The 22500-nt window shown below is 45.8% G+C and overlaps 1 protein-coding gene across 1 annotated transcript in view; it reads right to left on the bottom strand.

The window, feature by feature from the left end:
- LOC143295905 (alpha-mannosidase 2-like) overlaps positions 1-22500 on the bottom strand; it is a 40752-nt gene that overhangs the window by 14202 nt on the left and 4050 nt on the right. The window contains exons 4-16 of the mRNA XM_076607589.1: positions 21925-22096; positions 18914-19041; positions 16514-16687; positions 11811-11991; positions 10385-10562; positions 9436-9638; positions 8426-8614; positions 7742-7838; positions 6038-6099; positions 3879-4044; positions 2294-2421; positions 1037-1139; positions 1-129 (exon numbers count right to left, since the gene is read on the bottom strand). The exon at positions 1-129 is cut by the window's left edge and continues 6 nt beyond it. Of these exons, the coding sequence (XP_076463704.1) occupies positions 1-129; positions 1037-1139; positions 2294-2421; positions 3879-4044; positions 6038-6099; positions 7742-7838; positions 8426-8614; positions 9436-9638; positions 10385-10562; positions 11811-11991; positions 16514-16687; positions 18914-19041; positions 21925-22096 (1910 nt within the window). The remainder of the gene's footprint in view (positions 130-1036; positions 1140-2293; positions 2422-3878; positions 4045-6037; positions 6100-7741; positions 7839-8425; positions 8615-9435; positions 9639-10384; positions 10563-11810; positions 11992-16513; positions 16688-18913; positions 19042-21924; positions 22097-22500) is intronic.

Below are 22500 nucleotides of genomic sequence, written 5' to 3'. Positions count from 1 at the left end.
CGGACCGTCTGGCATAAAGATGTATGCCCCGCTTTTGTCCTTGAAGGGATTTGACCATGACCCCGTGCTGTAGGTCATGAACTTGATTCCGACCTTGTGGCTGAGGTCATCCGACTTTCTCATGATGTGCTGTGGACAATGACACATGACTATCGATGGGGGTCAGTGGTTTCAGGTGATCAGAGTGGGTGTGTACGTGCATGCGTGTGTGCGTGCGCGTGTCTGTGAGTATGTATCTGTGTGAGTCTGTGTGCATGTGCGCACGCGTCTGTGCATATGTGTCTGTGTGAGTCTGTGTCTGTGTGAGTGTATGTGTCTCTGGGTGTGTGTATGCATGTGTGTGTATTCATGTGTGTGTGGGCGTGTGCGTGCATGTGTGTGTCTGTGTGTGTGAGTCTGTTAGACTGTCTGTCTCTCTGTATGTGCACTGTATGAGAGCGTGCATGCATGCATGTGTGTGTGTGTGTGTGCGCTGATACATATATTTTACATACAAATGGATGTATACAAAACAGAGCAATGAACGAAGGGATCATTCAGATATGTGTGTCATGTACTGTTTCACACATTAAAAAGAACATCAACAACAACAACAAAAAAGTAAACCAGAAAATCTCCACTGTATTATTTGTATTTTGTATTTGTATTTCTTTTTTATCACAACAGATTTCTCTGTGTGAAATTCGGGCTGCTCTCCCCAGGGAGAGTGCGTCGCTACACTACAGCGCCACCCTTTTTTTTTTTTTTTTTTTTCCTGCGTGCAGTTTTTATTTGTTTTTTCCTATCGAAGTGGATTTTTTCTACAGAATTTTGCCAGGAACAACCCTTTTGTTGCCATGGGTTCTTTCACGTGCGCTAAGTGCATGCTGCACACGGGACCTCGGTTTATCGTCTCATCCGAATGACTATAGCATCCAGACCACCACTCAAGGTCTAGTGGAGGGGGAGGGAGAGCCGTGATTCGAACCAGCGCGCTCAGGTTCTCTTGCTTTCTATGAGGACGCGTTACCTCCAGGCCATCACTCCACACACTGACCTGCAGAGTTCCGGTGCAGGCGGAGAAAGTGGCAGTCAGCGTGTGGCTCTGAATCTGGAACATCTCCTCGCTGGACTGGCTGACCTTGAAGGGCAGTCTGGAGCTGAACACAGGGAAAGTACACCACACACAGGCGTCACAAACTCGTCAGTCTGGTGAACAGGCGCAACGGCTGAGTGATAAAAGCGTTGGACTTTCAATCTGAGGGTTCCCAGGTTCTTCTTCTTCTTCTTCTTCTTCATTCGTGGGCTGCAACTCCCACGTTCACTCGTATGTACACGAGTGGGCTTTTACATGTATGACCGTTTTTACCCCGCCATGTAGGCAGCCATGCTCCGTTTTCGGGGGTGTGCATGCTGGGTATGTTCTTGTTTCCATAACCCACCGAACGTTGACATGGATTACAGGATCTTTAACGTGTGTATTTGATCTTCTGCTTGCGTATACACACGAAGGGGGTTCAGGCACTAGCAGGTCTGCACATATGTTGACCTGGGGGATCGGAAAAATCTCCACCCTTTACCCTCCAGGCGCCGTCACCGAGGTTCGAACCCCAGACCCATAGATTGAAAGTCCAACGCTTTAACCACTCGGCTATAGCGCCCGTCGTTCCCAGGTTCGAATCTCGGTGACGGCGCCTGGTGGGTAAAGGGTGGAGATTTGTCTGATCTCCCAGGTCAACATGTGTTGCAGTGCAGACCTGCTTGTGCCCGAACCCCCCCTTCCTGTGTACACGCAAGCAGAAGTTCAAATACGCACGTTAAAGATCCTGTAATCTATGTCAGCGTTCAGTTGGTGATGGAAACAAGAACATGCCAGCATGCACGCCCCTGAGTATGGCTGCCTACACGGCGGGGCCCTCATATTGAAAGTCCAAAGCTTTAACCACTCGGCTACTGCACCCCTCGCTCCCTCTCTCTCTCCCTCTCTCCCCCTCCCTCTCTCTGTGTCAACACTACCTCCGTGTGAAGGCCTGCAGGTCCAAGTTGTGCAGGGTGACAGTGGTGTAACCCTCTCTCGCATTTTTGCTCTCTCTCTCTCTCTCTTTCTCCCTGCCTTTCCCCCCCTCTCCCTCCCCCTCTCTTTCTCTCTACCCCTCCCTTCTTCTCTCTCTTCCCCTCTCTCTCTCTCCCTGCCTTTCTCTCTCTCTCTCTTGCTCGCTCTCTCCCTGCCTTTCTCTCTCTCTCTTGTTCGCTCTCTCCCTGCCTTTCTCTCTCTCCCTCCCTCTCTCCCCCTCCCTCCCTGTGTCATCATCACCGCTGTGTGAAGGCCTGCAGGTCCATGCTGTGCAGGGTGACAGTGGCGTAACCCTGTGTGCTGGCCTGCTGAACTTCCAGTCCGTACGTCCTCATGCTCAGCGCCGACACTTCCGCCTCAAACACAATCTGCAACAGCCAGAACCAACTTTCATGTCACACTTCCGCCTCAAACACAATCTGGAACAGTGAGAACCAACTTTCATGTCACACTTCCGCCTCAAACACAATCTGCAACAGCCAGAACCAACTTTCATGTCACACTTCCGCCTCAAACACAATCTGGAACAGTGAGAACCAACTTTCATACAGCCAGCTTTCATATTTTACTTCCGCCTCAAACACAATCTGGAACAGTGAGAACCAACTTTCATACAGCCAGCTTTCATATTTTACTTCCGCCTCAAACACAATCTGGAACAGTGAGAACCAACTTTCATGTCACACTTCCGCCTCAAACACAATCTGGAACAGCAAGAGCCAACTTTCATGTCACACTTCCGCCTCAAACACAATCTGGAACAGCCAGAACCAACTTTCATGTCACACTTCCGTCTCAAACACAATCTGGAACAGCCAGAACCAACTTTCATGTCACACTTCCGCCTCAAACACAATCTGGAACAGCTAGAACCAACTTTCATACAGCCAGCTTTCATATCTTGCTTCCAGCCTTAAACACAATCTGGAACAGCCAGAACCAACTTTCATACAGCCAGCTTTCATATCTTGCTTCCAGCCTTAAACACAATCTGGAACAGCCAGAACCAACTTTCATGTCACACTTCCGTCTCAAACACAATCTGGAACAGCTAGAACCAACTTTCATACAGCCAGCTTTCATATCTTGCTTCCAGCCTTAAACACAATCTGAAACAGCGAGAGCCAACTTTGATATAATACCTCTCCCACAAGCACAATCTGGAACAGCTAGGCAACTTTCATACAGCCAACTTTCATATACTCAACTTTCATATCACACTTTTGCCTCAAACACAATCTGAAACAGTGACAGCTGACTTTCTTACAGTCAACCTTCATGTCACACTTGCACCTCAAAACAATGATTGGCCAGCCTGCCATGTGTGGCCCGTCTCGCACACACGCTGACAAAGTCACTGACCGGTCGTCTGCCCGCGTGCCAGCCTGTTAGCAAAGTGGGCTCTTCTCAAAATGTTGTGGAGCGAACAAGGCAGCGACGGCAACATTTTAGGGTTGCTGAAGTACTTGAAATGCTATAAACTGAAGGGTCGGACATTGAAGAGGTGGATGATGACGAAGAAGAAAGTGAATTTAATGCAGAAAGCGAGCATGGGTATGGTGATTTGGGGTGAAAAATTGGCAGTATTTTCTACATATGGCAAAACTGTAAAAATAAGATGAGAAATTTGATTTTTTTTATATGTAATAGCTCCACACGTAATAAACCAGTTCTGAAAGTTTCATTTTCTTACTCTGTATTTTGTATTTGTTGTAATTTTTTTCCAAACCCTTACAAATGGGCCGTCTGTGGGGAAAAGCAAGGGAGAAAACTTGTCGTCCCGAGTGAGTTAAAAAAGACAAACAAACAACAAAGAGCCTCTCACCTCCAGTACATTTTCAGACAAACTTCTCCCAGAGTCCCACACGGGGTTGATCTGCTGCCGAACGGGAGAGCCGTCGTCGCTGGTGACCCTGATGTTGGGGTCAAGGACGCGCACCTTGACCACGTACAGCCAGTCAGAGGTCAGCGGGTTGGTCACCACCACCGTTCTGTGGACAGTGAAGAGTCTTTAACCCCTTGACAGCTGAAGCTTGATGAAACGAGACCAGTGAGGCGTCGGTTTGAAGTGCAGCCGCCGTCTTCCCTGTATCTTGTCAATGGTGTCTTCTTCTTCTTCTTCTGCGTTCACTCGTATGCACACGAGTGGGCTTTTACGTGTATGACCGTTTTTACCCCGCCATGTAGGCAGCCATACTCCGTTTTCGGGGGTGTGCATGCTGGGTATGTTCTTGTTTCCATAACCCACCGAACGCTGACATGGATTACAGGATCTTTAACGTGCGTATTTGATCTTCTGCTTGCATATACACATGAAGGGGGTTCAGGCACTAGCAGGTCTGCACATATGTTGACCTGGGAGATCGTAAAAATCTCCACCCTTTACCCACCAGGCGCAGTCACTGTGATTCGAACCCGGGACCCTCAGATTGACAGTCCAACGCTTTAACCACTCGGCTATTGCGCCCGTCGTCAATGGTGTCAATTCATTTTGCGTTTGGAATGAACTTCCTCTTTTGTTTCGTCAAGTCTCCACACTCAGCTCTTTCGAGTCTGGCCTTAACCCTTTGAGCCCTGAGTCCCTGAGCAATTTTAACCCTTCTGCCTGAGCTCCTGAGCCAAAATTTGCAAATAATTGGTATTAAATCCTTTTAGCCCTGACCACCGCTTTGCCGGTGGCAGAGAAAAATGACATAATGCCCGGCCACCAGTTGAGCGGTGCATAAACACTTGAAGGGTGCAGAGTCTCAACCTGGCCCGTCAGGGCAGAAATCAGGGACAAAATGTGCGAGAAAACAACTGTACACAACGCAGCAAGTAATTGATATGCTTGATGATTTATCAGAAGTAGAGTATGACAATGATTACTCTGATAGTGAGGTGGAATTCGAATCGGATGATTTTGCTACAGATAGTGATGTTGAAAATGAATCTGAGCATGCAGAATCAGTTGATCAAAGGAGGCGTGTCAGGTTGAGACTCTGCACGCTTCATGGTAGAAATCGATCTTTTTTATCCAAAGCACATGCACAAAACACAGTGAGGGGGCGCGGCAATGTCGGTACTGCGTTCGCTGGCGTCGGAATATTACGGTTTTTCTGATTGGCTCTTCAATATAAGTCAACCAATAGCAAAACATGACACAAGTGTTTACGCACCGCTCAACCGGTGGCCAGGCATTATGACACCCCTCCCCACCACTGGTAAACCGGTGGTCAGGGCTCAAAGGGTTAAAACCCACCTCTTCCCAAGATAGCCTCCCTCCCCTGCCTCTTCCTTGTCTTCAGTTTCTTTCAGTTTTAGAGTTATGCAGGCGTGTGAATGACTGGCGTGAAAGTGCTTTGATTTGCCTCTGCACAAGATTCAGTGCTATATAAATACCATTATTATTATTATTTTGCTGAACAAAACATAATGCAATCCCCAGAGGAAGAGATCCAAACAGAGACTGGTGACTGACAGCCTCACCTGTGTCTGTGTGTGTGTGTGTAATAGAGAGAGACAGTGTGTGTGAGAGAGACAGTGTGTGTGTGTGTGAGAGAGAGAGACAGTGTGTGTGTGTGAGAGAGAGAGAGAGAGAGAGAGACAGTGTGTGTGTGTGTGTCCACATGTGTGTGAGAGAGAGTGTGTGTGTGCATGTGTGTGCGCATGTGTATGTGCACAAGTGAGAGACAGAGACAGAGACAGAGAGAGAATGTGTGTGTCGGTGCATATGTGTATGTGTATGCACATACGTGAATGTATGTGTGTGTGTGTGCATATTTGTGTGTGTGTGTGTTTGTGTGTGTGTTTGTGTGTGCATATATGTGTGAGTGTGTGTGTATGTGGGTGTGTGTGAGCATGTGTGTGTGTCCACATGTGTGTGTGAGATAGAGAGAGAGAGAGGGAGACAAGAGTGTGTGTGTTTGTGTGAATGTGTGTGTGTGTGTGTGTGTGTGTGTGTGTGTGTGTGTGTGTGTGTGTGTGTGTGCACATTTCTCTCACCTGACAGTCAGCTCTGCTTCTCGCAACACAGGAGGACCTTTGGCGCTGGGCCAGTCTTCATTCTGTGGACAGGACAGCAAAACACAGTCTGCATCAACCAACTGAACACCACCACAATAACTGGGCCAGTCTTCATTCTGTGAACAGGACAGCAAAACACAGCCTGCATCAACCAACTGAACACCACCACAATAACTGGGCCAGTCTTCATTCTGTGGACAGGACAGCAAAACACAGTCTGCATCAACCAACTGAACACCACCACAATAACTGGGCCAGTCTTCATTCTGTGGACAGGACAGCAAAACACAGTCTGCATCAACCAACTGAACACCACCACAATAACTGGGCCAGTCTTCATTGGACAGGACAGCAAAACACAGCCTGCATCAACCAACTGAACACCACCACAATAACTGGGCCAGTCTTTATTCTGTGAACAGGACAGCAAAACACAGTCTGCATCAACCAACTGAACACCACCACAATAACTCAGCAGAATGCAGGGTCTCCTCAGTCAGTGTGGCCTCCTGGTTACCTTACATCCACAGCTCCCTGTGTACTGCTCAAGCTGAGACAGTGACAGATGAACCTGGGTATGGCTGTGTTACGGGGGACTAAAAACTGCCAGCGTGGGAGTAATGCCACTGAAATGTTGCAGATGAATAAGCAGCAATAAAGAAGAAGAAGAAGAAAAAAACAAAAAAAAAAAAAAAAAAAACCAGAAGAAAAAAATCTGCATAAAGAAGATGACAGTCTCTCTGTCCCCCAAACAAAGTGAAAAACAAAATCTAAAAGCAAGATCAGCATGAAGATGCCTTCCTATAACTCTCCTTTAAATTTTCTGCTAACTGGCCTTGACTCAGCATCTCATACATTCTGAACTGAGTGTCTGCTGTCATACAGGAACGTGGGTGACTTGAAGCAACCGGGAAACAGGTAGAATGGAACAGTTAGTTTCCTGGAGCCAGCTGCATTGCTTGGTTCGAACTTTCTGACAGTTACACGTGACTAAATGCCTACGCTGACCGAACTTCGCCATGGGTCAGTTCCTTACTGCACACAGTTAGTTGCAGGTTAATAATAATAATAATAATAATATAATAATGGCATTTATGTAGCGCTGAATCTTTTCTGTCTGCAGGTCTTGTTTTCCCACCAAAGTGGATTTTTTCGACAGAATTTGGCAAGGACAAACCCTCTTCTTTTTGTTGGCGTGGGTTCTTTTCATGTGCAAATTACACAACGACAAACCACCACACAGACCACCACTTAACATATCTTCTTCTTCTTCTTCTTTGTTCAGGGGCTGCAACTCCCATGTTCACTTGTATGTACATGAGTGGGTTCTTACCTGCATGACCTTTTTTACCCTACCATGTAGGCAGCCATACTCCATTTTCAGGGATGTACATGCTGGGTATGTTCTTGTTTCCATAACCCACTGAATGCTGACATGGATTACAGGATTTTTAACCTGCATATTTGATCTTCTGCTTGCATATAAACATGAAGGGGTGGGGTGGGGTGGGGGGTTCAGGCACAAGCAGGTCTGCACATACGTTGACCTGGGAGATTGGACAAATCTCCACCCGTTTACCCACCAGGCGCCGTTTACCGAGATTCAAACCCGGGACCCTCAGACTGAAAGTCCAATGCTGTGACCACCCAGAGGAGGAGCAGCAAGCAGCCAGGGTGACCCACCATTTTGAAGAGCGGGGCGGAGCGAGCAGAGCTGGTCAGCGCCACAGACAGCAGCAGTGAGAACAGACCGTCCACCTCCGTCATGGCTTTGGTCAGTCTGCAAAAAAAAACCCAGACACATCCTCTCTGATGAAGATGAACGATGACATCCAGACATGGCGGCAGACACAGACGCCTAGACATGATGGCAGATACTGGCACCCAGACATGACAACATACAGCACACCCTGACACGACAGCACACACCGACACCTCAACACGACAGCACACACACCGACACCTCAACACGACAGCACACACAGGACACCTCGACATGACAGCACACACCAACACCCAGACACGACGGCACAGACCGACACTTCGACACGACAGCACACACCGACACCTTGACACGACAGCACACACCGACACCTCGACACGACAGCACACACCGACACCTCGACACGACGGCACACACCGACACCTCGACACGACAGCACAGCACACACCGACACCTCGACACCACAGCACACACAGACACCTCGACATGACAGCACACACAGACACCTCAACACGACAGCACACACCCTGACACCCAGACAAGACAGCACACACCGACACCTCGACACGACAGCACACACCCTGACATCCAGACTCTAACGCACACCCAGATACAAAGGCACAACAGCACACCCTGACACTGACATATCAGCGTAGTCCCTGACGACGGAGGCCTTGGCGGTGCCGGTGACGGCGTCGTGATGCATGAAGGTGGCCTGGCTGCGCCGCGCTTCCTGCAGGGCGGTGTAGCGGCTCTGCACCGCCTGCACCAGGCTGTCCTTCTTCTGGGACATCAGCTGACCCACCACCACCGTGTACAGGATCTCCGTCGACCTGAAACATGGTGTCAGACATGCAGCAGTCATCGACGTCCTCGCTCTACCGCGCTTAACAGAAAGTCATGGACCACACAGCGGACAACAATCACTGGGCAGGGTTTGCAGGCCCACTTTCGCCTGATTTTGTGTTTGGATTTGTATTTCTTTTGATCACAACAGTTTTCTTGGAGTGAAATTCAGGCTGCTCTCCCCAGGGAGAGCAAGTCGCTACACTACAGCACCACCCATTTTTTTGTATTTTTTCCTGCGTGCAGTTTTGTTTTTCCTATCGAAGTGGATTTTTCTACAGAATTTTGCCAGGAACAACCCTTTTGTTGCCGTGGGTTCTTTTACGTGCGCTAAGTGCATGCTGCACACGGGACCTCGGTTTATCGTCTCATCCGAATGACTAGCGTCCAGACCACCACTCCAGGTCTAGTGGAGGGGGAGAAAATATCGGCGGCTGAGCTGTGATTCGAACCAGGGCGCTCAGATTCTCTTGCTTCCTAGGCGGGCGGACACGTTACCTCTAGGCCATCACTCCACACTGTCCACATTTTCCTCAAGACCCTCCAGTTATTTCTGGCAAGAACTGAGTTCGCATGCCTGTTTCCCTTTAAAAAAAAAAAAAAAGGGTGGCGCTCTCAACATAGTGACATGCTCTCCCTGGGGAGAGCTGCCCGAATTTCACACAGAGAAATCTGTTGTGACAAAAAAAAAGAGTAATACGATACAATACAATACAATACAATACAGTACAATACAATAAACAAAAAAGAGTGATATCAAAAAGTAAAACAAACACAAAAAGGTCAACAGGAAAAGTGAAACGCTAACCTGAGCTTGGCCTGCAGCACTCTGCCCATGTACTTGTAGAGGGGGCGGCTGGAGTAGAATCCGGTCCAGTACTGGTCGTCCCGGTCGTTGTAGGGGAACAAGTCCCCCACAAACTTCGGCAACGCTGCCACCTTTCCACCTCCGGCTTTCTTCCGGTCCTCCGCCACAGCCCTGAAGTAGTCTGTGACCGTGCCAAACTGGACCTGCCAGGACCGTCGACATCCACACTCATCACAAATTCTTCTTCTTCTTCGTTCACGGGCTGCAGCTCCCACGTTCACTCGTATGTACACGGGTGGGCTTTTGCGTGTGTGACTCCGCCATGTAGGCAGCCATACTCCGTTTTCGGGGGTGTGCATGCTGGGTATGTTCTTGTTTCCACAACACACCTAACGCTGACATGGATTACAGGATCTTTAACGCGCGCACTTGATCTTCTGCTTGCGTATGCACACGAAGGAGGTTCAGGCACTAGCAGGTCTGCAGACATGTTGACCTGGGAGATTGGAAAAAATCTCCACCCTTTACCCACCAGGCGCAATTACCAAGATTCGAACCCAAGACCCTCAGGTTGACAGTCTAATGCTTTAACCACTCGGCTAAAGTCATTCGGATGAGACGATAAACCCGAGGTCTCGTGTGCAGCATGCACTTAGCGCACGTAAAAGAACACATGGCAACAAAAGGGTTGTTCCTGGCAAAATTCTGTAGAAAAATCCACCTCGATAGGAAAAAAAAAACAAATAAAACTGCACGCAGGAAAAAAATACAAAAAAATGGGTGGCGCTGTAGTGTAGCGACGCGCTCTCCATGGGGAGAGCAGCCCGAATTTCACACAGAGAAATCTGTTGTGATAAAAAGCAATACAAATACAAATACAAAAATGCTATTGCACCTGTCTGCTTTAATTTCATTACAACTACCTCAAGAAACAGCTCAACACACCTACCCTAATGTTCATGTCTCTGTCAGCATTCATGTAGTCGATGAGTTTCTCCAGGTTGCCAAACTGATGGTCCCACTCGGTCACGCTGGTGTATCGGAAGTCGTCGCCGTGCGGAACCAGAATCACATTGCTGCTGTACAGCTGTGCCTTCTTCTGGAACTGTTCCCATAGCGACCAGGATCTGCCGACAAAAAAAAAGAGAGGCAAGGCCTTCAAGACTCACTTGTGATAAATTAAGTCCCCTAGCATTAATTACAGAGTAATTTCCCTTTTTTACTATCTGCACCAAAACGTTTACAAAATAAATAAAAATTCCATGCTTAGTAAAAGAAGTTCCTGTTTGAACAAAAAATGATAATAATGACTCCTCTTGTTGTTGTGTCAGAATAAGAGGTCGAAGTGCCAAGTTTAGAGAATACAAAAAATATAAATATAACAGTAAATGCAGTTTGCATATAATTAGGCTTCTTTTTTAAATTTTTTTGTGCCCATCCCAGAGGTGCAATTTTGTTTTAAGAAAGATGACTGGAAAGAACTGAATTTTTCCTATTTTTATGCCAAATTTGGTGTCAACTGACAAAGTAGTTGCAGAGAAAATGTCAATGTTAAAGTTTACCACGGACACACAGACACACGGACACACACACACACACACACAGACAACTGAACACCGGATTAAAACATAGACTCACTTTGTTTACACAAGTGAGTCAAAAATCACCATCAGCGTCAACAACTTGGAGTCAAGGTATTCAGTGTCCAATAAAACTTCTGGAAGAAACTACAATCAGAACACTCAACAACATGCTGGAGAACCCAGTCAGATACTCTTCATACATATCTCTTGAAAAAGTATATTTCAAAAATGTGCTCGTATCATCCAGACCAAATGACCAGATATTTGTCAACAGTCTGAATAGTTATGCCTGTCCAATCCCTGAATTTATTTTTCTATGATCCAGTATAAAACCTCTCCCACATCCATTTTTCTCATTAACACACACACACTCGCGCACACAGACAGACACACAGAGTCACATATGCCCTAACACACACTCTCTCTATAGGACATTTGTTATAGATGTTATAGTTGTTTGATGTTGGCGTTTATAACGTTTCCATTTTTCCTAGCGTTGTCTCTCCCTATTCACCCTCCACACATACACACACTTTTACCCCTCCCCCTCTCACAGGCCCTACCCCCAAGGTGTTTTTTTTTTTTGTTTTGTTTTTTTCTCCGTCTAATATCACTTCAAGTGGAAAGACGTTAAACTGAAGACAACAACAACACTCTCTCTCTCTCTCTCTCACAGGCACACACACACACACACACACACATTCAAACACAAAGACACACACACACACACACAACCACCCACAACCCTCCCCCACCCACCCACACCCACACCCACACGTCGCCAACGCTCACAGTTTCTTCACATTGTCGTTGGTGACGGGTGCCGCCGTGACAAACTTCTTTCCCCGCAGACACTTGCTCTTGAAGAAATCAAACTGACAGCACACGTGGGGGTCGGGGCCACACGAGTACATGATGGCGTACGACAGAAACGGCATCAGATGGCAAGAAATGTCCGTCGAGCCACTCTCGTCTGGAAAAAAAAAAAGAAGAAAAAAAAGCTGACAATGCAAAATGGTCACTCACAATCAAGAAATAAGAATAAACAAGAGAGGCAAGGCCTTCAAGACTCACTTGTGATACACTTAAAAAAAAAAAAATCTAATCGTTAAAATGTGTTCTGTATTTGTTATTATAAAGCTTAGCGTTAAAAAAAAAAAAAAAAAAAAAAAAAAAGACCTAACCAGATTCAAATTAAGTCCCCTAGCATTAATTACAGAGTAATTTCCCTTTTTTTACTATCTGCACCAAAACGTTTGCAAAATAAATAAAACTTCCATGCTTAGCAAAAGAAGTTCCTGTTTGAACAAAAAATGATAATAATGACTGCTCTTGTTGTTGGGTCAGAATATCTGATCAAAGTGCCAAGTTTAGAGAATACAAAAAATATAAATATAACAGTAAAAGCAGTTTGCATATAATTAGGCTTCATTATTTATTATTTTGTGCCCATCCCAGAGGTGCAATATTGTTTTAAACAAGATGGCTGGAAAAAACTGAATTTTTCCTATTTTTATGCCTAATTTGGTGTCAACTGACAAAGTATTTGCAGAGAAAATGTCAATGTTAAAGTTTACCACGGACACACAGACACAGACACACACACACACAGACAACCGAACACCGGGTTAAAACATAGACTCACTTTGTTTACACAAGTGAGTCAAAAAACAACAAAAACATTAATAGTAATACTACTACTATTCGTCGACATCGGCCTCCTTCCGTCTTGAGAGACGATGGCTGCACCAGAAATGTAGTCACTGCCGGGCATTGCACTTCCTGCTGTGGCTGTGTAGACCGATGCTGGAGTGGCAATCTCTGCTGCATGTGGGACAGATATAGGTAGATGCTGCTTGGTTTACAGAACCTGACTTGCGTGTGGCTCTTTTTCTCCTCAGCGAGTCAACGCGGCTTCTCTCTGCTTGTTTCACCCCTCTCTGAACGGCAGATTTCCAGGGTCCACGTGAGTCTGAAAGGCTTTCCCATGACGGCACATCAATACCTGTATTTTTCAGGTCCTGTTTGCAAGCGTCTTTCAATCTTAGTCAGAGGCGGTCTTGTGGCCTTGATTCCTCTGATAGTTCGCCGTACAGCAGATCAAAAGATTTGCTCTACTACTACTACTGCTACTACTACTACTACTTATAATAATAATAATAGTAATGTGCATTTCTATAGCACTTACCATGTGGCTCCAAGGGCATTTAACAATACACATGTCATGAACAAAATAGAGATTTTTTTTTCTAAATGATGTAGATACAAACTCGCTAAAACTACTGTTAAAAAACAAAACAATAACAACAGTGTAACATCACACACACGTCAAACACTTCTTTCACCTCAACCTCATCAACACACACACACACACACACTCACACACACACACACACACACACACACACACAAAAGGACTGTAAACATACTTGTGAGCCCAAAAAATTACATGATTTGAAACAAAGTAAAACAATACAAAATAAAAACATGTGAAACAAAACTAAATGCAATGATAGGAAACAAAAACAAAATGCAGTAAAATAAAAATCAAGTAAAAAAACAAAACAAAAAAACACAACAAAAAAACCCCACATATTACAAACAAAATGGAACGCAGCAAGAACCCTAGCCACTGACATCAAGCTCTACAACAGAAAGGAAACAAAAGAAAACGCAGTGAAATAAAAACTCAAGAGAAAAGTTCTTGTTCTTGCTGCTTATAGTCCAGCCGACGGCACAGGGAAGTGAAAAGTGCACGGACTACAAACAAAACGGAACGCAGCAAGACCCCTTGTCACTGACTCCAGCTCTACAACAGAAAGGAAACACAAGAGAGGCAAGGCCTTCAAGACTCACTGGTGATAAATTAAGTCCCCTAGCATTAATTACAGAGTAATTTCCCTTCTTTACTATCTGCACCAAAACGTTTGCAAAATAAATAAAAATTCCATGCTTAGCAAAAGAAGTTCCTGTTTGAACAAAAAATGATAATAATGACTCCTCTTGTTGTTGTGTCAGAATAAGAGGTCAAAGTGCCAAGTTTAGAGAATACAAAAAATATAAATATAACAGTAAATGCAGTTTGCATATAATTAGGCTTCTTTTTTATTTTTTTTGTGCCCATCCCAGAGGTGCAATATTGTTTTAAACAAGATGACTGGAAAGAACTGAATTTTTCCTATTTTTATGCCAAATTTGGTATCAACTGACAAAGTGTTTGCAGAGAAAATGTCAATGTTAAAGTTTACCACAGACACACAGACACACGGACACACACACACACACACAGAGACAACCGAACACCGGGTTAAAACATAGACTCACTTTGTTTACACAAGTGAGTCAAAAATAAAACGCTGCTAAATGAAAATTAATTAAAAAGTACACAGAATACAAACAACAAAGTTGTAGGTCAGCGTACGCAGCACTCCGACAAATCAGCTTCATTCGGCAATATCTAACCACAGAAACCACAAAGACTTTGGTTTGTTCTTTTGTTCTGTCTAGCCTAGATTAGGGAAATGCTCTTCTTGCTGGCTGCCCCCAACACTGTGTTGACAAACTTCAAAAAGTTCAAAACTCTGCAGCATGACTCCCCCTCACAGCTAAGAAACGTCAACGCATCACTTCTCTGCTCGCGTCCCTTCACAGGCTCCCCATTCAAGCACAAATACAACACAAACTATCAGTCCTCTGTCACAATTTCTTCACTGATTCTTCATTACTTGTCCTATCTTCTTCTTCTTCTTCTTCTGCGTTCACTCGTATGCACACGAGTGGGCTTTTACATGTATGACCGTTCTTTACCCTGCCATGTAGGCAGCCATACTCCGTTTTCAGGGGTGTGCATGCTGGGTATGTTCTTGTTTCGATAACCCACCGAACGCTGACATGGATTACAGGATCTTTAACGTGCGTATTTGATCTTCTGCTTGCATATACACACGAATGGGGTTCAGGCACTAGCAGGTCTGCACATATGTTGACCTGGGAGATCGGAAAAATCTCCACCCTTTACCCACCAGGCGCTGCCACTGTGATGCGAACCCGGGACCCTCAGATTGACAGTCCAACGCTTTAACCACTCGGCTATTGCGCCCATCACCCTATCTTTTGGATCTACTTTCTGTCTATTCACCATCCAGACAACTCCGTTCGTGAAATGACAAGCGCAGATTGTCTATTCCAAAGATTCATACAAAAAACTTATGGTGAATGTTCCTTTTCTTTTGTTTTACCTAAACAGTGGAATTCACTACCCTCACACCTCCGCTACACCCAAACACTCACATTCAAGAGATCACTCAAAACATATCTTTTGAAACTGTACTTTTCTCACTGAAACTTTTTTTTTTTCCAGTCTGCATATGCTTGCTGTGATTTTATTGCTGGATGTGCTCTTTTTGTTGAGTTGTGTGCATTTGTGATGATTTCAGTCTGTTTTTCATGATGCCTGGTTCCTTGCTGTTTATTTCATCATTTTATTTTCCATTTTTGACAATGATGAATATGATGTGCTGTTTTGCTGTGATTTGCACCTGTGTGATTTGGGACTGTGATGGTGCCTGTGTGATGTGGGACTGTGATGGTGCCTGTGTGATGTGGGACTGTGATGGTGCCTGTGTGATGTGGGACTGTGATGGTGCCTGTGTGATGTGGGACTGTGATGGTGCCTGTGTGATTTGGGACTGTGATTTGCGCCTGTGTGATTTGGGACTGTGATGGCGCCTGTGTGATTTGGGACTGTGATGGCGCCTGTGTGATTTGGGACTGTGATTTGCGCCTGTGTGATTTGGGACTGTGATGGCGCCTGTGTGATGTGGGACTGTGATGGTGCCTGTGTGATGTGGGACTGTGATGGCGCCTGTGTGATGTGGGACTGTGATGGGCCTGTGTGATGTGGGACTGTGATGGTGCCTGTGTGATGTGGGACTGTGATGGCCTGTGTGATGTGGGACTGTGATGGTGCCTGTGTGATGTGGGACTGTGATGGTGCCTGTGTGATGTGGGACTGTGATGCTGTGTGATGTGGGACTGTGATGGTGCCTGTGTGATGTGGGACTGTGATGGTGCCTGTGTGATGTGGGACTGTGATTTGCACCTGTGTGATGTGGGACTGTGATGGTGTCTGTGTGATGTGGGACTGTGATGGTGTCTGTGTGATGTGGGACTGTGATGGTGCCTGTGTGATGTGGGACTGTGATGGCGCCTGTGTTGATTTACATATTTTCATGTCACTTAGTCTCACACATGTATATTTCAGCCAGTGTCACGTGAAACTGTGTTGACTCTGTACATATTTTTACATCAGTTAGTCTTGAATTTGTATATTTCACCGTAAAGCGCAGTAAGCCCCATTTGAGATGGAGTTACTGCGCTATATAAATCTCCATTTATTTACTACATCAATACAAAGTACATAGAACACAAACGAAACAGAACGCAGCAAAAAAACAAAAACAAACAAAAAAAAACAAAAAACCCTTGTCACTGACCCCAGCTCTGCCGCCAGTCGAACTCCAGGCGCTGAGCACTGGCCAGGTGGCGCTTGATGCCGAAGTGGACTCGCTGGATCACCATATTGCTGATCCCCGACGCCTGCAGAAGGTAGGCCATCGTCGGCGAGTGGCCAAACGGGTCCACGGACCAGCTGCTGTTGGGCTCCACGCCTGCCCACAGTGGTGATGTGATGTTGCTTTTTGTTGTTAACGACACACAAAAATCTACTAACTCTTTCACCAACATAAGCGACTAGATGTCGAGACTGTATTGCTGTAGGCAACTTTTGTCCACATTGAGGGCTCATGTTGACAAGACCATTTTTCACATGGTAACAAAGCTTGACAGCTGCAGCCAGTTTCCCCGCCAACAGATCAATGTCTAACCTTTGCCCCCTGACCCAGTTTGAAGTCAACAAGTCCACTGTCTTGTTCTGACATGAACCGAAGCCTGTGAGCTGTGATCATCATTTCTAAAATATTTGGTGCTGGGGAGCGTCGTTCACACCGAAACTTGCTGGTGAAAGAGTTAATGACACACATAAACTATGAAACATTTTCACTGCAAGCACACATCCATCTGTCTCAGGGAACAAAGCTCACACACTGCATTGATTAACTCAGTACTACCCGTTAGACCTCCTCATTTTCCCCACAGATGACCCATTTGTATATGAGTAAGAAATAAAATCAAAAAACAAAAAAAATCCAAACAGATCAGTAACATAACAAGATAGTTGGGGACAAGATATAAAACTTCCCCCTTTCTCATGCTATCATACAGTGAGATGATGAAAGTATCCATATTTTCTGTTCAAAATCTGCACTCACTGATAACTTGTAAACAATTCCTGGAAAGCACACGGAGTTTGAAACAGATTCAATTCAGAACGTTACATGGCCCCAATAAGGCCCCTTCATCTTCTTCTTCTTCATTCGTGGGCTGCAACTCCCACATTCACTCATATGTACACGAGTGGGCTTTTACGCGTATGACTGTTTTTACCCTGCCACGTAGGCAGCCATACTCCGCTTTTGGAGGTGCCCCTTTGTCTTATTCTGTTGTCTGCCTTGTGACTGAGAAGAAACTGGGTCAGACGCCATTGTTGACACACACACACACTGTTCACATGAAAATAACTCTCCTGCTCACAAGCACAGCAACACATTCTGCATTCATTGGTCACAGAGGATCAGTTAAGATATTCTTAGCTTATACTCTCATTATGCAAATTAGATGCCACTCCAAAAATTCAAAACTATCTAAAGCCCTGATAGGGTTACTTTGTCAGAAACAGTTGTAAACAGCAGGGCCTCAGTCAGCTCATTTACATTCCCCCATACACGGCCACACCCAGGTTCGTCCATCGCAGTTCCAGCGTCGGCAGTCCACAGGGAACCATCGATGTTAGGTCGCCAGGAGGCCACACACCAGAGGAGACCCTGCACTGCTGCTGAGTCACTTCGGTGGTGTTCAGTGGTGCCTGTTCTGTTTTAACGTACTTAGGACACCACCTACTAAGCCCCCTACTAACGACAATAATGGCTTAGGCGCGGAGCCAGACTGAGTGAGCGTCCCTCCCAGAGTGGAGACCGCCACCACATCCCTCAAACAACAGCCACCCATGAATCTGCCGACACTGACGACATTGACAGGACTCACCCCAAGCACGGAAGTGGAGGGGTATCGAAACTGAGGTCACCATGACAGCAGGGCATGAAAGGCCACAGACTTTGAGACTATTTTGTTTATACTGATGATGATGAAGGAGGAAGAGGATGACGATGATGATGACGATGTTGCTATGGAGGTCCAATTTGGTTTGGGACTGTGTGACAAGGCTGTACTCTATGCTTCCTGTCATAATGATATCCCGGCATTAACCAGGCCTGACAGATACAGACACTTGCAGTGTTGGTCAGGTAATTAGAGCAACACACCCAAAGACGCATCCTTGAGGTGGATGACACTCGACTGTGTGGTCCCAGTCTCCCTGTTTAAGCCCACAGCACACTCAACTCTGGGTAGGAGACCCACCTCCGCTGGGATTCGAACCTGCGTCCTCCCAGCCGTCAGTCCGCGACGCTAACCACTTCGCCACGGCGGCTGGTGAGATGGGTGAGTTTGTGAGCGGTGAAAAAATGGGTGAGTTGGTCTCCAGTGAGTCGTGAAAACAAGATGGGTGAGTCAATGAATCAGTAAACAATAAAATCAGATGGGCGAATCAGTAAGCGATGAAATCAGATGGGCGAATCAGTAAGCGATGAAAAATGGGTGAGCTGGTGAAATGGTGAAAACGAGAGAACAAGTGGTGATGATGAGAGGGTGAGCGATGAAAATGAGACAGGTGAGTCAGTGAGCGGTGAGCAGTGTGTGTACTATGTCTGACAGCTCACCCAGCTCCTCCTTCAGCCAGAGGTGGCCCTCCGTCAGCTGGTCCAGCATGGGGGCGAAGTGAGCGCAGGCCTCCTCCGTCATCACCCACCCCCCGGTCACCACCTCCATCTGGCCCCCTGCCACCGCCCTGCGTTCACAGTGAGTCAGTACTCAGTGAGTCATCATCCGTCAGCACACAGTGAGTCATCATCATCCGTCAGCACACAGTGAGTCATCATCCGTCAGCACACAGTGAGTCATCATCATCCGTCAGCACACAGTGAGTCATCATCATCCGTCACCACACAGTGAGTCATCATCCATCAGCACACAGTGAGTCATCATCCGTCAGCACACAGTGAGTCATCATCATCCGTCAGCACACAGTGAATCATCATCATCCGTCAGCACACAATGAGTCATCATCATCCGTCAGCACACAGTGAGTCATCATCCATCAGCACACAGTGAGTCATCATCCGTCAGCACACAGTGAGTCATCATCATCCGTCAGCACACAGTGAGTCATCATCCGTCAGCACACAGTGAGTCGTCATCATCCATCAGCACACAGTGAGTCATCATCCGTCAGCACACAGTGAGTCATCATCATCCGTCAGCACACAGTGAGTCATCATCATCCGTCAGCACACAGTGAGTCATCATCATCCGTCAGCACACAGTGAGTCATCATCCGTCAGCACACAGTGAGTCGTCATCATCCATCAGCACACAGTGAGTTGTCGTCATCATCCATCAGCACATAGTGAGTTGTCATCATCATCCGTCAGCACACAGTGAGTCATCATCCGTCAGCACACAGTGAGTCATCATCCGTCAGCACATAGTGAGTCATCATCCATCAGCACATAGTGAGTTGTCATCATCATCCGTCAGCACACAGTGAGTCATCATCTGTCAGCACACAGTGAGTCATCATCCGTCAGCACACAGTGAGTCGTCATCATCCGTCAACACACAGTGAGTTGTCATCATCATCCATCAGCACATAGTGAGTTGTCATCATCATCCGTCAGCACACAGTGAGTCATCATCCGTCAGCACACAGTGAGTCATCATCCGTCAGCACATAGTGAGTCATCATCATCCGTCAGCACACAGTGAGTCATCATCCGTCAGCACACAGTGAGTCATCATCTGTCAGCACACAGTGAGTCATCATCTGTCAGCACACAGTGAGTCATCATCCGTCAGCACACAGTGAGTCATCATCTGTCAGCACACAGTGAGTCATCATCCGTCAGCACACAGTGAGTCATCATCTGTCAGTACACAGTGAGTCATCATCTGTCAGCACACAGTGAGTCATCATCCGTCAGCACACAGTGAGTCATCATCTGTCAGCACACAGTGAGTCATCATCCGTCAGCACACAGTGAGTCATCATCCGTCAGCACACAGTGAGTCATCATCCATCAGCACATAGTGAGTTGTCATCATCATCCGTCAGCACACAGTGAGTCATCATCTGTCAGCACACAGTGAGTCATCATCTGTCAGCACACAGTGAGTCGTCATCCAGCACAGTGAATACAACTACTGGAGTGGTAGAGGACCAAACAGTGATGCACTCATTTTCTCAGCCTCTCAACATTTTTTTCTTCTTTTTTACCAAAAGTAACAATAAAAATATTTTATTTTTATATAGCGCTACAATACAAGCATAAGCAAGCTCTGAGTGCTTTACAATCCAGTTCCTAAAGTGAAACAAAAAAGCATATAAAAAGTAGTAGAAACATAAAACAGAATCATTAATATTATAAAACCACAATGCATAAAAGTTTTAAAACTCACAAAGTAACATACTATCAATACTACAACTGTTACACTCCAACACTCACACTAACACACATGTACAGACACACACGATTAAACGGCTGAGATGACAGCAATTTTCACTTAAAATACATACATGTAAAAAGGAACATAATTGTAATCTGCATGCCATATATTTTGTAAAAATTGTAAAATAAAACTTTGGATAGAAAAGGTAAAAGGGGTAAAAATCAGGTCATTCTCCCTTTCGAACCACACCACCACCATCCATCTACCCACCCCCATTCTCTCCACTCTCCCATCACACACACTCACATTGCCTTGGGCCTGGGACAACAGCACTATTTGAGTTATGACAAGTATTTTTTAAAGAGATAAGTTTTAAGATTTGCTTTAAAGGTAGATAGATGAGTTGTTTATCTGAGAGCAATAGGCAGAGAATTCCAAGTTGTTGGGCCAAAGATGGAAAATGACCTCTTTCCACATTATAGAAGTATCAGGGAACAATTAGCTGGGAGGAATCAAGAGATCTCAATGTTCTGTTTGGCAAGTACAGGTTAACAAGCTCAGAAAGATAAGAGGGTGTGGTATCACAATTCAGGCAATGAAAGCTTGATGGCTTGAACAGGCAACCAGGGAAGTGTCCGCAGGAGAGCAGTAGCACTCTCTCTCCTCAACTTTTTAAGGACGAGTCGAGCTGCACTATTCTGTATTTTCTGGAGCTTGTAGAGTTTATCATTGGGAAGGCCAGCTAAGAGAGAATTACAATAATCTAGGCGGGATAGAAGGAAGGCAACAGCAAGTTCGTTGGCAGCATCAACAGACAGGAAGGGGCAGATTTTACTAATCTTACGAAGCTGAAAGTAAAGAACTTTACACAGGTGGTTCACATGAGTTTCCATCGTGAGGGATGAATTGATGTAGAAACCAAGATTATGGACATAACTAGAAAAAGAAATTTCTATGCCAGAACAAATGATAGACGTTGTATTTATCTGCTTAAGCTTATTTTTATTACCAGTCAGCATGAGTTCTGTTTTATCATCATTCATTTTTAGTTTGTTCTGTTTCATCCACTTTGCTACATTTTCTATACCAGTTTTAAATTTAGAAGCTAAACATGGAATTTCAAAGGGAATAGTCGAATCATGCAGTTGAGAATCGTCAGCAAACAAGCACATGAACAACCAACCTAAAACAGCACACAATCGCCAACAACAACAGTGGCACCTACTTTTTGAAAGCCAACTTCTGGTCGCTGGAAGCCTCTTTGAACCAGCGTGCCAGGAAAGCCATTTCAGACCAGATGAAGCGCCAGTTACCGTGCTCGGCCAGCTTGTGCACAGCGTTGTTCAGCGTGAGTTTAGCGTTTGACGTGTAGCACTTGTCGGCAGTCTCTGTCCATCCTGCACACACAGGCATCACGGTGACTGACTGCTGTTCAGTTTTGTCACGATCACGTTACAAAGCGGCATCATGGAGAGGGGTTTTGTCATGATCACGTTACATAGCAGCATCATGGAGAGGGGTTTTGTCATGATCACGTTACATAGCAGCGTCATGGAGAGGGGTTTTGTCATGATCACGTTACATAGCGGCGTCATGGAGAGGGGTTTTGTCATGATCACGTTACATAGCGGCATCATGGAGAGGGGTTTTGTCATGATCACGTTACAAAGCGGCATCATGGAGAGGGGTTTTGTCACGATCACGTTACATAGCAGCGTTATGTAGAGGGGTTTTGTCACGATCACGTTACATAGCAGCATCATGGAGAGGGGTTTTGTCATGATCACGTTACATAGCAGCG

Source organism: Babylonia areolata, chromosome 21 (assembly GCF_041734735.1).
Source record: "Babylonia areolata isolate BAREFJ2019XMU chromosome 21, ASM4173473v1, whole genome shotgun sequence".
Classification (NCBI taxonomy): domain Eukaryota; kingdom Metazoa; phylum Mollusca; class Gastropoda; order Neogastropoda; family Buccinidae; genus Babylonia; species Babylonia areolata.
The sequence above is the reverse complement of the archived record's forward strand: the minus strand, read 5'-3'. Positions and strand labels throughout refer to the sequence as shown.